This window comes from Paralichthys olivaceus, chromosome 21 (genome assembly GCF_024713975.1).
Source record: "Paralichthys olivaceus isolate ysfri-2021 chromosome 21, ASM2471397v2, whole genome shotgun sequence".
Lineage (NCBI taxonomy): Eukaryota > Metazoa > Chordata > Actinopteri > Pleuronectiformes > Paralichthyidae > Paralichthys > Paralichthys olivaceus.
Genome location: NC_091113.1, coordinates 8391928 through 8408824, shown reverse-complemented (window position 1 = coordinate 8408824; position 16897 = coordinate 8391928). Strand labels below are relative to the sequence as shown.

The 16897-nt window shown below is 42.4% G+C and overlaps 1 protein-coding gene across 1 annotated transcript in view; it reads left to right on the top strand.

Moving 5' to 3' along the window:
* LOC109627143 (disintegrin and metalloproteinase domain-containing protein 12-like) overlaps window positions 1–16897 on the top strand; it is a 74095-nt gene that overhangs the window by 24851 nt on the left and 32347 nt on the right. Inside the window, exons 4-5 of the mRNA XM_020083555.2 lie at window positions 11288–11366; window positions 15410–15486. Coding sequence (XP_019939114.2) covers window positions 11288–11366; window positions 15410–15486 — 156 coding nt within the window. The remainder of the gene's footprint in view (window positions 1–11287; window positions 11367–15409; window positions 15487–16897) is intronic.

Sequence of the window (16897 nt, the reverse complement as noted above, 5' to 3'; positions counted from 1 at the left end):
CACCAAACAGCCATAACATTAAAACGGGTATCTGGTTTTAATGTAGTGGCTGATCGATGTGTATTTATTCAGGCAGGAGTAGATGCAGTCGTCTGATGTATAGGAACATAGCTTCTGCTGTTGAGGATGTGTGGAGAAACGCCCAGTGCAACTCTTCTGGAGGTTTTTAGAAAAACAGAAGTTAAAGGGATAGTTCATCATTGTTGGGAGTGAATTTATTCTCTAGTGCGACAGAAGTTACATGAGAAGATCGATAACACACATATGTTAGTTCAATATAAAGCTGGAGGCAGTAGTCTGGAGACTCTGAGGTTTCCAGACAAACTGAGGAGACACTTTGACATCGGAGCAATACACCACACCACAAACCAAATAAAACAAATTTGTTTTCCAATATAATTAAATAAAAGAAATAACAATTTAATTGTTGAGCTTGATAGGTGCTGTTACCGAAACAGAGCAAGGCTAGCTGTTACCCCCCATTTTCAGTCTATATGCTAAGCTAAGCTAATCAGGTGCTTATAACCTAAATACACAGGATCGTTTATGATGCCTTCACGTACGAAAAGATAAGCGTCCCTTCCAAATGTTGTAACCGTCCTTCACGTTGGTATGGTTGTTAAGCAATACATCCACTAGTGGGCAGTGCAGAGTTGAGAGATTCTGTCAACAACAAACGTGCGGTTGTGTTAAAAAAAAAGAAAAAAAGAAAAGCAGCTGGTCTTTAAACGTCAGTGGTCTGTGAGGACCATGTGGACGGTGAATTCTTTGTTGAAAGTGGCTCTGTCCGTTTCCGCACAAATTGAGCACATTACACGAATTATCATCACGAATTAATTAACTTCTTTCTTTAATATTGTAAAATTACAAATGACTCAAGGTTTGATTGGCTATTTCCTAGGTAAATGAATGATTCAGAATTTCCCCAGAAAGTTTAGAGAAGGTTTGAAACCAGACCTCAGATAAAATATAAATATATTTTTGCGGTGAATGACTCATGAATCCAGAATTTCTATAAACCTGGTTATTACCCTGGTCTGGCAATTGATTTTGTTCAAATGCCAATGGAAGTAAATAAACGGACTCGTTCTGTTGTGTGGATGCAAATCAAACATGCTCGCTTTTATTTATGCTTGACGGGGCATCGATGCAGTAAAAATGATCAAGCCCCGGCTCGGCGCTCCATCTGCACATGCTGATGTCTGATGGGATGTTTACAAACTGTCTCCCGGGCGAAAGCCAATAACGTTCCACTTCTTGGGTGCATCAGCTGATCAACAAGAAGCCGAAGTCCTTAAAGGGATCAGTGGCACATGGATGATCGATGAGCCAGCGGGACATTATTGGGAAAGCAATCACCAACTTTAGAAATGGAGGGGGGATCACGTTGACAGCTGATTTAAGGAAGCGTGACATAACAGAATCTTTTGTCAGCATTCGCAGCAGAGATCTGCCGCGGGTTTATGAACTGCGAGGGCTTAGGGATGTACTGCTTAGTACATTGGACATCGTATAGTGCGGACCACACCTGCTGCAAATGCATCAGCATTCTGACCTCGCACATTACACTTAAGATTCATCTGTCCGTAAATAATTCGGTTGTTTTTGTTCTGCCTCCTCGAGGTCTGATCTCCCAGCCTCCTCCTGCCAATCATCCCCTGAAAGAACACAGGGTCAGGGTGCAAAACTGAACCCACCTTATACATCAAAATCAGACTTTAACTAGAAAGAGGGATGACATCTCGCTCACTGACACCATCGGAGGCGTGAGACACATGAAGAGAGGCAGAGTAAATCTGTATTCAGTCCTTAATTATTTGATTTCCCCGAGGGCAAGCAAGGCGGGGGGTGGGGGTGGGGTGGCGGCACACAAGTACAGACAGGTTTAATTAATTGAAATACTGCTTTTGAGTGTGAGTGTGACTGTGTGTGTGTGTCTGTGTGTGTTTACCTCGTGAAAAAAATGATTGTTTGAAGTCCCCCTGTCGCTCATTAGTCCAAGCACAAGGCTGCAATGGATATAGATGCATGAGCTTTGTGCCTTGAGCAGGTTCCCTGCTAAGCATTTGAATTAATGGGAGCTGCTGCATCAGTATGACCTGTCAGCCATGTCCTCAACAAGATGTAGAAGACAGACAGAAATGTGTGATGCAATTTAAGTGGTTGGAAGCTGCATATCAATCCTATTGGAATGCAAAAATGTATAGATTTTTAAAAATGTGTAAATACTCCTTCATGGTTCAACCGAAATGATCCCCCCAAAAAAACATTCTAGGACATGCATTTGCAAATGTCTTTGTATGTCTCAATACAATGGAGGCAAATCCCATTTTGCTTGTTATGCCCATAGAGTTGTAAATAATCCACTTACAGGCAGCATCTTTTTTCAGGAGCAGTGTCTCTATCGCTGTGTGAGACCCACGGGGCTGTCTGTCAACAGATTTTATGATTTTATTGCCACTATATTTATGGTGGAAAGTATCCATCTATTTATCCGTCCATCCACATCCATCCACTCTCCTGCTATAGCCTGGGTTGGCAGTGTGTCACAGGGCCAACACACAGAGCCAATGAACTATTCATGGTGAAATTTAGAGTCTCCAATTAAACTTTACCCGATCTGCATTTCTTTGGGCTGTGGGAGGAAGTCAGATGAACTGGAGAAAACTGGCACACAGGGTGAACATGCACACTCCAAACAGAGAGACCCTCGCCAAGCTGGGATTCGAACCGGGAAACTTCTTTCTCCTTGTTCTCAGGTTTAGGGTGTTGTGGTTTGCAGATAAAAAAGAAATAATTTGTTGCATGACCAGTAAGCCATGGGCCGTGTGTGTGTGTGTACGTGCAGCACACACACAATCTGTGTTATGGAAACAGCTCCTGCAGTGATGCCTGCATGTGTAAGAGCACAGACATGCTAACAATGATGCACATTAATCACTCCAAGCTATACCAACACATGCAGTCAGTCCAGCACACAAGCCGGGACATAAACACACTCTCTCTCTATCCATCTCTCCCACACACACTAGCGGAGCTCACTCCTGAGGGAGATGAAGAGGCAGAGCTGAAGCACACTCGCTGCCACAGAAGAGCAGAAGCCCCGGGGGCAGATTGGAGAAGAAAGCAGGATGAAGGATCGCCCCTCCAGTGATCCACAGCAACAAAGGCGATTTGAGAGACTGGCTTTGGCACCCAGTATAATTAGTTTCAGATAAAGATGTCAGTGGCCCATGACACATTAAAAAAGATGAAAAAGAAAATTAAAAACACGCACCTGGAATCAACCTGCCAGAATTTTATATTTTTAAATGCTTTCCTCACATTTAAATTTGATGTTATCACTTTTTTAATTGCATGCATGGGAAGTATTTAAGCTTCATATTTTACTTGACCCTTAGTGGAGCATTTAGAGTTCAAACTGTGCAGATCTTTGATTTGTCATATGTGATTACTTCTCCCTCACCCTTGGGGATCGGTGATATCATGAGCAATAAAATGACTATTAATGTATTTCTTATGAGAAGTATGAGAGGCCCTGCCCAGCTGTAACCCCCCGAGCGAGCGTACGTTTATGACTTGCAGGTTGATCATTGTCATAGACACCTTTTTTCTCACATCTGGCGTGAGCATACATGCCTCAGGGCGACAGACACACTGGTGTAAGCAAAACACACGAGAACCAGATGTGAAATGATGTTGCATGTCGACAAGTGACAACAGGATAAAAAGGGCAGAACGAGGGATTGGACAGTTTTGTGTAAAACAGCTGACTTCATCTGAGTCGGCCGTTTCAGTTATGCTTCTGTGACTCTTCCTGTATGAACAGATTAAGTCATACAATCAGACAACCAATGAGAAGTTAAATAAACATCCATCTATTATCTAGATCGCTTATGCTTTGAGGGTCGTGGGGGGGAGAGCTGCAGCGAATGCCTGCTGACATTTAGCCAGAGGTGCGGTTCACCTTGAACAGATAGCGAAGGTACCGCAGGACCAACATACGGAGACAAACAACCATTCACAACCACATTCAGACCTATGGTCAATTAATGCTGCATCCACACGGCTACATTTTCATCAATTCTGTTGTTCACACTACTCCTGAGATGTGTGCAAATGCAGCTGGCCCCGTTTTAGCTCGAAAACTCCATCTATAGAGATTCAACTTCTTGTTGATTGAGCCTTTTTGGTCACAACGTAGCCTTCGCTGAGTCGTCAGGCTCCTATCACATATTAGCCTTGGCTGCAGTGAAGAGTGCAACATGGATAATCGATTACAAGCGCTGCTGATCCTGCTGCTTTACTAACAGCTGTTGTACACTTAAATTCAATATTTTGAAATTATACAACTGCAGCATAGGAGACGAGTTGTTATTCGAGCAATATGCCAATATGCAATCTGTGTGTCCAGTGGGACAGATGGGCTGTTTACACCTGTGTCATGATATTCGTTTTCAGGCATGTGATGGACAAGGAATAAATCTTGAACGGAGCCAAAACGCTTGATTTCTCATAAATTGTTTTAGTTTGAAAATGCCATTTGCAAACAAAAACGTAGTCTCCAACTAACCTAACCCCAACCAGCATGTCTTTGGACTAAGGGATGATGACATAATACCCGGCAAAACCCCACACAAACCCGGGGTGAATATTGTACACTCCACACGGAAAGACCCCGACCAAACTAGGAATCAAACCCAGAACCTTCTTGCCGCCAAATGTGCCATCCAAAATAAACATCTTTTTATTTTAAAGGATGTATTTTAAAGAATATATGCGGTAACAGCCAGCGCTCCCATAGCACAGTGAGGCAGCAGCATGTGGGACAGCTGATAGAAAACAAGTCCTCATACCTAAATTATGCATGTGACCGCTCCAAAAAACAAGTCATAACTGTTTCCTGTTCTCTCCCCCTGTCACGGTCAAAATCTCATTATAGGCTGATGCAACTGAAACTGCTTAAGATCGCAGTGTTATGACTGAGTCACGCCACTTCGGCTTTTGAGGGTCAGTTTGCTTGATGGTCTTTGTGAGCAGTTGAATAAATAAGCAGTGGTGTCTGGTTTAATTTCTGGTGATGACAGACTTTCGATTTGTGTTTCCACAGCAGGACGATTCCTGGTGATCTGTTTCCTCTCTGGGCTCTGTCTATTTCTTGGTCCACTGATCACACGATGATACCTGATGTACAAACCTCTTTAGCTGCATAGTTGTAGTTATGATCATTACTCACATATAAGAATGGCTGGCTTCTTACTGTATATATGGTGTAATATATATATTTCAAAACACAGGTCAGCGGAGTGAAGTTATAGCACTTAAAGGAAATTAAAACATTAATCAAGTCGATTTTTGATGGTAACCAAGACTTAAATATCTTTTTGATTTAATGTCAGTTGCAGCAGTGTTACAGACTTTAAGAACGACAGCCGTTGTCTGTTAAGTAAACTAATGTTTAACACATTTCAAAACGAGAAAGCTGTACCGAAAACATTCCAAACTGTGACCCCAAACCAGAGGTATCCACCAAACCATCATTTTTGTGTACTATTACACCCCCACAGTAGAGTCCACATCTTTGTCTTCACACTCTATCGGAGAACGTTGTAGCAATTCTGCCCTAATTCCAATTATCGGGGTGGTATTCATCATCTCGTCTCTGTAATTGGGATCCTGTGGAGTCATCCATCACGCAGACGCTGCACGGAGATGACACTTTATTGATTTCACGGGGCACGCCCGGGCTCAACCACATCAATCTGCAGGTGACAGTCGCTGCAATTATCGCGTGCCACCACTGCTAATGGCTGCACTGTTTGACCATCTCGCTGACCGATTAACCAGCCGCAGGGATGTCATCAGGTGTACAGAAAAGTAATGAGGCTGTTATGACAAGATTGCAGCAGCCAGCCCGACCACACCTGCTTTTTCTCTTTGCTTTCTTGACATGAGACAGAAACCTCACTTTTTCTGTTGTTCACTTCTGCTGCAGGCTGGATTGTTGACCTCAGAGTCAGGGAGCTACACGCTATATCGCTGCTGAACATTTTATCTCATAAACATGAAGTCAAAACCATCTGCCCTGACTTTTGTTGCTCTCTTTTCCACTTCCTCCCTCCCATCTTGAGCTGAAATCATTGGCCAGCCCACTGTTTCATGACATGCCTCATGAAGACTGGGAGTTGCATTGAGCTGGGGTAAGCAGGGGGAATTCTGCTTCCCTGCTCCACTTGGCACTGACCTGCAACGCTGCCTGATGTCAGACAGATCACAGCCAGGAAGACTGGCACTCTTCCCTTGCTCCTGGAAAAAAAAAGTTTCTAACACTCAGACCCTTTTTTTTTTGGCTCCAAGGCACTATTGTAGCTAAGATCCCACTTTTTCCTCCATTTTTTTTATAAAGTGAAGCTGGGTTCACGCCACTTGCCACATAAAAGTCAAGGGACATTATGACTCCCACATTGCCTCACAAGCCCCTCCATTGAAACATAACGTAAGGCGACTAATTGGCGCTCCTAGATTAAATTTTACAAGAAAACCTGTTTCTTTGATGATGATTTCATCTGCTCTAAATGTTTATATTTGCATCTGTTCCAAATAACTTTCCACGACGGAGCAGGGGGGGAGAAAACTACCACAGCTCTCCAGAGGCCTAATGCCTTGCTTCACATTTATCATAGTTAACTGTAGGATTTGTCCTGAAGTGGCTGATTAGGTTGTCTGAGTTTAATGAGACACATCGGAGCATGTGACTGGCAAATCACTGCACATTGATCCAGCTTGTATCCAGGCAATGGTAATGAAGGCTGCAGTGTCGATGCACTGGCCATAGCAGGTCAATTAATAGTCATGATGTGGACTCCACAGAGAAGGTTAATTGTACTTTTTCAGATTGCATGTACTTGCAGCTTACATACAATAGATAAAGATATGAATATCTTTGGATTGTCGGACAAATTGTCTTTTGTATATTCTGCCAAATAGAACAGATCTTTGACCTTGACTCTACTATTGTGTAATTTTCACCACATATTTGTTTTTCGTCTGTGTATATATGTTATTCAGCAGGATTACACAAAAACTGCGGCTCAGGGGATAGATTCAGTTTTTTAACGTTGAAAGATTTGGAAGGTTGTTTTTCAACATTTTCCTTGATTTTATCAGAATATTTCATGGATAGTGATGAAAAATATCAGGGGACTAGTATATTTGTATGTGTGCAATTTAGTGCAGATCCAGGCAGATCCAGATAAAACAATCTGTATCCAGTGAATTTAAATGTGGATTCATAAGGGGACTGTTTGTCCTTGTAGTTGTTTCTGTATTTAAAGCACTTGACAAGCAGGGAACATTTTCCCCGACCATTTAGCTCACAATAAAGTTTCTCCTCCTCGTCTTGGCCTGTAGTCACATAATCAATTCTTCGTTTTGTTGTTCCTCCAAGACTTGATCAAAAGTGTCCCGTGCGTGACTTTCCGCTCAGCTCTCGGAATGTTTTCATTTTGCATAATCACTTTACATGTTTTTAAGAGACAAAACCACATGTACTATCCTCGTAGTCATAATCAATTAAACAACAATACTACATAAGTATTTAAAAGCTGACAAATTCTTTCCTCCTCACTAATTGTGGGATGTTTGACATTCAGTCGGGATCTTTCTTTTCTAGGTCATATGCAGCTTCAGCCCACGAACGAGACCTCCCTTGTACTGTTGATTGATTAGTGTCCGACTCCAATTCATCAAACTTGCTGCAATTAATACAACTCACACTCACGTCTCCCTTTACTCTCTGTCTGCAAACAAGCACAAAGTTTAAAGTTATACCAATTGACCACATTGATCATTTTAATTTGAAAATATTTTTTTAAGTTGGTTAACAATTAGTTAAGATAGAAAAAGAGATGAATTTTCCAAATTTAAAGTTGTCATACTTTCTCAATGAAGGCATACTTAGCAGGGAATGTGTTGGAATTAAATGACATGACATTTACTGTATTTCTGGAGGTTAATCTTTTCCATTTAGACCGGACATGAGACGTAAATCCTGGTGTTATTTTCCTGATGTAAAGACAGGACAGGCTGACAAAGTTGATGCAACAGTAAAAAAAAACATGATAATTTAATGCAGGAACAACAGAAGGGACATTTAGCAGCCAGCGATCAGGATTAATTTGAGGTGGCTTCATTGTCTTTCTGTCTCTGTTGTCAAATCTAGTGACAAGCAAATACGACTCTTTCTCTCCACCTCATATATTTTCTTTCAAAAGGTTTTTTTCTTTCAGCATGACAAAATGTAAACATGACAAATGTAATTATACGGGTATTGCTCCTGTCTAACTGATGTAGAGAAATTAACAAATATTTTTCTGTCATATCATGCAGCGGCAGCACAAACCTCAGGGATATTTACCTCCTGTTGTGTCACACTTGCAGTTCCAGCGGCTGCTTGGTTGTCAGACTCGGGGGCACTTGCTGTGGCATTAACAGCCGGAATGCAGCGTCTTCTTGTTGACTCGTGGTGAGTCTGTCCCCCTCTTGATGCCAACTCCCTGTCAGTCAGACTGAGGCCTACTGGAGGCCTATGCATTTTAAACTTGGGGGGGCGTGACCCCTGTCCACTTCCTTCTCCCTTGCCTCATTAACTTCCCTCTGATTGATAAACACTGAGCTGTGGCTGCCACGCGGCAAGTGTACCTCCTGGAATTAGACTCAAGATGTTGTTGGCTGGGGATTCATCGTTTTGCAAAGATGAGATGCGCCAACAAATATTTCTTCACTTCAACTCAGTGTTGCTAACAACGTTCATTGTGTTTGAGTAAATGTTTCCGTGCATGTGTTGTGCAGGTTGCGGGTCTTATTTGCTGGTTTATCCTGCTCTAGTTGAGTTAAGGAAGACCAGGTTCATCATGTTTTAAATCTGCAATCTGAACACCGGTTTATTTGCATAATGCTTTTCCTCAATAAAGCACAAGTGTTTACCACAGTTGCCAAGAAACCATTAATCTTGGACCACATGAGTGGGAGTTACGAACTGAAGACGCGAGAGACGAGCCAAGACCGTGACGCATCAGGAGGCACATACAGACGCATGCCGTCCAAAAGATCAAAACCTCTTTTAGAACTCCTGGCTTCTCATTTATGGGCCATTAGTGGCTTGATCAGTTATGTTTTGTGTTTTGATCATAGATTTTATGCAAAGATATATGTTTTTTCTTCCCATTGCACAAAACTGAATCCTGACCAATCCTGAGAACATTCAACATGTATTTAGACTTTTGAGTTTGGTCAGTGTCCCATCCACTAACATGTAGGAGGCAGGGTTTATGACCTATACTGAAGACAGCCACAAGGGGGCAATCAAGATAGCTTCACATTTTGGGAGCTGTCACTTTTATATACAGTTTTTGGATTTAACACGTGGCCACCACTGGACCCTAGAGAACGTTTGAGTGTACCTGCAAAGAATCAGTTCTCCTTCTCCACTATTGCAAACAAAGCAAGAAACCACACAAACAAAACAAAAAGGTCAATTATTATGGAGCTGATCTCATTGCACCTTACTGAGGTGTGTTTTTTGTGTGCAGTGGTGCCGGATCTAAACCTGCCTGTTTGGAATGGGCTGTTTGCTTGTTCTGTGGTGATGCTGGTTGCAGCTTTCTGTCTGAAACTGGAAAAAGTCACCTGATGTGACTTGATTGTCCAACATAATTGATTTGTGCTTAAGTGCGGTTGGAGCAGGGTCTGGTGCTTTCAAGGATGCACTGACATTAGCGAGTGTAAAATTTCAAAATGCGACATTGGCTCATACCTTTGTAGAAATCCACTCAAATTTAATCTAATACCTCACAGTGAACATGGTTTAAATCTTCCAACAATGTGTGTCCTCTCTTTAACGTTCCTTAAACAAGACAATAACCACCTCCCCACATCCGTTCATTGAAAGTTACAGGAAAAAAAGTAACATATGGATGCCACATGGCTGTCTGCAACATGTTCTTGTATACCCACTCCCTCCCAGAGTGCTGCAGACAAGCAGTGAGGCAGATACACACACTCACCACAATGGATTGTCTGTTGTGTGCAGATGTTGAGGTTGTGTGTGTGTGTGTGTGTCTGCCGGAGCACACAGACCTAATTAAGACTGAAGAAACACATCATTTTATTTGGCTCTTTCCCCTCTTTGGCCTGGCTTTGATCCGATGATTATTACCAGCTCTCTGGCTCTGCAGAGGAGTGCGGGGTGGGGTGTGGTGGGGGGTGCATTGTGTCTCATGCTGACAGCTCCCAAACAAAATAACCCCCCTCCCCAGGTTGTTACAGCTGACACTCCCAGCTGGGTTGTCAGCGGTGAGGTCAGTAAGAGAATCCAGCTGCCTGCTGAGGTTTGGTGCTCTGCTGCGGATTAGCCGCGACCAGACCTCTGCTGGTCTCCTGCAGCGAGATACCGCACATGCGCTCATAGTACATACAACACGTGGACAAACGTAAAGGCTCAGACAGTCTCAACCTCACCTGCAGAGTCATGAACACAAATATAACATATTCACTTATTTGACATTGATTGATTGGTTCACCAGCGGAGTGTCCATCCCTCCTCCAGAGAAAGGACCTGAACCTCTGTAAGTGGCAACCAGGGCTGCAATTCTCTTCTGTTTATTTTGAGCATATTTAAAATGCTCATAGTTTCTCTTAAACAGTTTCCCCTCAGATTGTCTTGGCTTCACCTCCACCAAATCCAAAAATCATTTTGCAGGTACCAGGTGACCAATGAGAGGATGATCAGACATGTTTGTACACGGTCATTGACCAGGTAGAGAACTGAGAGAGGAACCCCTGCAGCAGAGATTTGCTGTGTTGATTTATTGTGCTCTCTAGATATGAACTGTAAATGGATCACTTGGTAACCACAGACAGTCACTTTACAGCGTTATCGATTCCCTTCTGTACGTTAAAGTGATTCCTTCGCTGTATTCCTGTCAACATCATCTCCCCCCAGTTGCATTTTTATCAGATCATGCTATACTGTCCAGTTGCTCATCGCTTGTTGTCGCCTGCGACGTATGAGCTAATTACTGTTCGAGCGCATCGCACAGAATGAGTTATGGATTGATATCGAATGCGTCTTTGCGGTGCATGCATGTGGCGTGAAAGTGGTGTAATAGAATATGTCATCGCAGCCTTTTTATCCATTTTCTTTCCTAATGCCCACAGCTGCTCGGTTCAATTCATGCTCTCCCCCTAAGGGTCACTTCTGAGTGTTGTCTTTGTTTATCCTTTCCAGGGGGCTGTTTGCAAGTAACTACACAGAAACCCATTACCTGGAAGATGGCAGTGTGGTCACAGGCGCTCACAACTTCACGGTATGCTTTAACAACTTTATTATTCTCTGCTTTTCTCCTTTTCTTTTAATTAAAGCTGACATGATTAACTTCTGATTTTGCAAATGTAAGGTGTTCCTCTGCCCCTCCCCCCAACCCAGTAGCCTTATGAAAGTTGACCTTTTGTGGAACTTCCTCTTCTTCTATTAGGGTCAGTGCGGAGGTAAAGGTAAATTTATGTTGCCGTCAGACCCACTTTTAAACCTCCTGGAACTGGGCAGCCTTGCGTATTAAGCGTAGGTGAGTGAGCGCAATTTTGGTTTCTGCCAGCAGATGAATATTTGATGAAATAAAAGGCGGACAAAGGTCAGAGAATAGACTGAGTTTTAGAGAACAGCACAAGTGTTTTATAATGGATAAGCTTAAAAACGGGTTTCATGTGCAGGTCTGCAAGAAAATATGGAATTAGTGAACATCTAAGTGCACTTCAGAAGTCACACTGACTGTGAAATATTCAGCACCTACCAGTGCACTTTATAAGCATTGTGCTTATTATATTGAGATAGAGCTTTCTATCTTAAACATAATAATAATTTTATTTGCATAGCATTTATCTAAACAGGGCAACAAAGTGCTTCACAAAATAAAACAATAAAAAAATACATCTGTTAATTTTAATGACTTTATATTCACATTGACTCCAAATCAGGGCAGATGTAGTTATTATGTAGTTATCATATGACCGAGTATTTGGGACTATTTTAAGAAAAAAACTTACTACATAATGTTGTAATATGAGAAGAATAAAGTGTTATTATGTCAACATTTGTAATTTAATGAGGAAAAAGTCATATTTGAGAAGAATCCAATCTCATCCTTTCTACAGAAATTACGAAACCTTTACATAGTACTCTGTAACCAACGACAACACTACAGTCAAACATTTCCTCCTTCAATAAAGAGGCAGCGTCCGTGTGATTCTTTCCTCTAAAAAGCCCCAGTTTCTTACACAGTGTTTTCTGATGTCTAATGATAATGTAGTGCTGATGAACCAAAAGAGGAAGTAATTAATTATTCCTTATCTTCTGATCTCCTGACTTTATTCTCATACTACTTTGTTCTTGCAGATTTCCTCTTCCTTTAAGGGGCCTCTGTCGTACTTTTGTGGTTTTGATGACTGTAAATAAAAAAATGTCATCTTAATAGAGCTTTAAAATGCATTCTGATTTCAAATACAAAAGGCTTTTGAAAACATGCTCAATAGATCCATGAATTTCTGCAGAAACAGAAAGACTCTCAGGACACTATATGCAGTAAACTATAATTAATGACTATGTTGAGGCTGGATCATGTGGAACAGTTTCCACGCCTGGCAGCTTCCACCTGCTCGCCTGATTTCAGGGATACGATTATCCGCAGTTTGCAGAGCAATTAAACGTCTCATTTTTTTGTTCACATAACCAGAAAGCATTTGAAATCGACAGGCTGTGTGGTCTGTGTACAAACCCGTGCATCCTATTTATAGCAGAAATCAACAAAAGAGGAGATTAATGTAATTCAATAATGGCCAACCCACGCAGTAAAAAGAACATCTGGAGCTGGGTCCATCGCTGGCTTCATGGGCTCGGCCAAGCTCATCAGATTTGCTGCCATTGCAGAACATGAAGACAATGGAGAAGCTGCAGCAGGTTGGCTCAAGGTGCATGGTGGTACACAGAGAGTTCACGACTTAGATAGAGAGCATATGGAAAGAATTGATGTTTAGATGAATGGATCAATGTGGGGCTGTAGCTGACGTGTGTTTTCAATATGAAGAGTATTCACTTCTAAAGCAATGTTTGAGGATAGTGAAGGATTCCGAGATCATTCCTTCATGTTCCTTGTTTTGTTTGCTCATCACCCCAGTGTTAAAAAAAACAACTAGTGCAGTGTGTGTTATAAACCTACGTGCCTGGAATGGACTGTTCTTCTTGGCCTGTGTTGCTGCTCTGGAGCTTCTTCCGAGTGATTCTGTGTCATCGGTGTGTCTGACTGTTAAGCCCCGCCAATCTGACCACAAGGCACTGATTGCCTGTTTATTCAAGTTTTATTAATATTGAATGAATTTGTATCAAGTTCGACACTGCACTTTCCGTCATCAACACACGTGCCAACCGTGAAGCCGATAAGATGAACATTCAGAAGATATGCTTCCACAAACAGACAGAATTAGTAGGTAGACGACCTCCGAACGATTTTGTATTGGTCACCACGGTGATTGACCCTCAAATCAATCCTGCACCAGATGCACGGGTAAGATTAACAGTTAGATGGGTGTGTACCGAAGGATCACTTCCAGTAACCTGTATCCAACAGCTCAGGGAAACTAACGGACCTCTTCTCCACCCTCCTCTCATTCCTCTCTCATGACGGCAGCCGGCTCTTCATGGGAGGGTCTTTTATTTCCTGGAAACAACCCGATCTTAAGAGAATGATCTGCAGTTAATTTATTTGTCCTGCTTGCAGGGAGGAGACTGATATAGTGATCTGGAGTGTTCAGTTGTGTGTCAAAAGGCAAGGTACTGCTGGGAGTGACTTCAGCATGACTCAGCCCTCCCTCTGTTTTACATCGTCTCCCTTTCCACACTAAATCTATAATACAATAAATGACTGCCATGTGCTGTAACCAAAGCCATCTACAGGGAATATAAGTCACGTGCATGGATATTTAAGAGGTAACTTGAAATAATGAATGCATCAACAGCTTTCAGACCCAGGTATCCGCCCACAGTGACCTCACGATTAGTTAATAATCCTCCGTATCAGCACCTGAAGGTGTTAGCACTTTCCCTTCTGCAATCTTTCTGCAAAACCCTTAGAAACAAAAGGTCTATTTCTATCCCCTTATGCCAATGCATCACCGTCATGATCTCATCAAAGAAACATGAGGTGGTAGCATTAACTCAGCATAGTAAAACCCTCCCCTCCTTCCACCCTCTGCTACACTAAAATTTCATATTTCATGTAATGGGTTGTCCTGTCTCTGCACATTTTTACCTCGCTATAATGGATTGTTCTCTCTCAACACACCTCTAGGTGTAGATATGGAAAAGTGGCTAAATGGGTGACGGTTTGGGTCCACTTCTTCAATGTCTGAATGAGACATAGTGGTTTTTTGGCCTTGGGTAGCCAAATGCATATCTCGTAAAAAGAATGCAGTATGTTTCCCGTGTTTGAACATCATGTGACAGCAGTGCAGTGCAAACATTCGTGCACATACAGGTCAGGAGGTTCGGTTAATGAACACCAGAATGGAAACAAACAGGTGATTTCAAGGACTCAAGCAACAACATCTCAGAGAATATGTTACATTGAACGTTTTACCTGAAACTTATACACTGAAAGACACTATTTAGCAATGAAGTGAGAGAACATAAACTAGATCATCCTTGTTTTATTGGGGAATCGCTGTGCAAACGTGGCGTGATGCAAGGTTACGCTGGGATTCCCTTTAATACCAGAAACGCACTCGGATCCTGAACATGCTCAATAAGCGGCCTCTGGAGGTTCGCCACATTCAAAAAGCCTTGAAATTTACTGCCTTTGCTCTATATTTAGAGGCATTCAAAGAACGGTGGAAAACTCCCATTTCCTTGTTTTCCAGGGTGGCGGACGGGCCGCTGGTCAGACCTCACCTGAGCGAGGTCGTCTCGGCTGTAGCAGAAAGTCTGTTTTCACTCTAAACCAGACACTTCCTCCCTGCCGTCTCGCTGCCAGGCGTGGTTCAATAAACATGGGCTTAATTCACTTCTCTTCACTCCCTGCCACAGTCTGACAGGTGGTCCACGAGTGCGGGTACCTGAGAATGCAGCAGAAGACGAAAGATTTGTGCTGGGAAATGAGAAACTCGCACAGATTTCAGTCACCATTAGCCCGTGGTGATGAGTGGGAATGGCTCCTGCTAAACCCTGTAAAAGGCCATTTCCCCTCCCGAAGTTAATTTGCTCATATTTCACAGGATATCAGGTGGAACTGCTGTTATTGAATTGTGTGTGAAACTTAACATGTTTTTTTTCCACATTAACTCGATTCTTCTTGTTCCTCAGGCAAACTGCTACTACCACGGTGAGGTGCAGGGTCGGGTAAACTCGGATGTCAGCCTCAGTGCCTGTGACGGGATTAAGTAAGTGTATCAGATGCTTTGTTGTGGAAATAACTCTGGTTTATAACGTTGGTGTTAAACTATGGAAGGAGCCAGAAATCCCAAAGTGAAAGTTTTGTCTCACTAACTCTCTCTGCTGTGGTGAGGACTGTGGCCAGGGGGGATACTGGCCCCAGCTGAAAACTGATTGGCCCCTGAAGTGCCCCTGTCCTGTCATTGGTCACTTACTAACAATACAAGTCAAGTCCAAGTCATTCGTCTTTGTCTCAGATGGTAGGAGACACAAGACGATAGACGATCGCAAAAGTTTTCAACAAATCCCCAAACCTGAACGTCCAAATGACCTCCAAATAAAGTTGCCTCGATATTCTTCATCTTTCATTAGTAATCTAATCCAATGAAAATGATTAAACAAACTTGGAGGCAAGTTGCAGTAAACTGAATCAGCCTTAAGTCTCGAGGCTGCCAGTTTTGAGGAAAAGACTCGGTAAATAACGTTTTTTTCCGATCTAATAAGCCGAGATGAATCCTTCTGCATACAGTTTTAAAGCAGTGACCGTGACATATTGTGGAAGGCTTTAGACAAGTGAGAGCCTTAAGTGGTGAAAACGCTGTGTATGCAGATGTCAGACAGGAGTAATGACAGCAGTAATATCTCTAGACACCATCAGGAGGGTTTTCACAAAGCAGCCAAACGTCTAAACAGCATCTGCACAGTGATTCACCTGATTGTGAAGCCCTTGCTCTTGACCTTGGTCTTAATATTTATTTATTTATTTCAGTTTTGTTGCAACCTGTCCTACACATCACTCGGCCTCCTGGAAGAGAAAACAGTTTGGGGTTTGGGTTGGCAGTGCTCGTGCTTTTGGGGGAGTATTGGGAGTTTAGTGTAAGAGTTCATGAGGTTGGGAGTATTGTGCAGGGTTTAAAAGAATCTCGAGGGGTTTTCAGACATGAAAATGTGCAGAAAATTGGGTCTAGACATTTTCCGGAGTTTGCTTTTCACATATGAAAAACACAGATGGAGACTGTGTGGGTCAGATGCTTTCTCAACACCAGGAAAATGTCCATAATCTTATTGTCATTCCAGACGGTATCTTTTCTATTCTCTTTGTTTCTCTGTATTTTCCTGCTGTATTCTCACATGAACTCACTCCAGCATTTTCAAGAAGTTTTATAAGGGGCTGGTAGAGAAAGTTCCTCAAAATGTTCCGAGCAGCTGACACATACAGCCCCTCCCGAAAATCTCTGGAAAATGTGAAAATTAGTTTAAATCACTTCTGACTGTTTATTCCAGACTTAGCGATGCAGCTTAAACCAGAGAGGCAGCTGTTGAATCACGAGAAAAGTTAACAAAGAGGAAATAATATCCACAACCATGGAAAAACAAAGATGCCACTGCTCCTTAGGCAGGATGTCCGCCACTTGATTA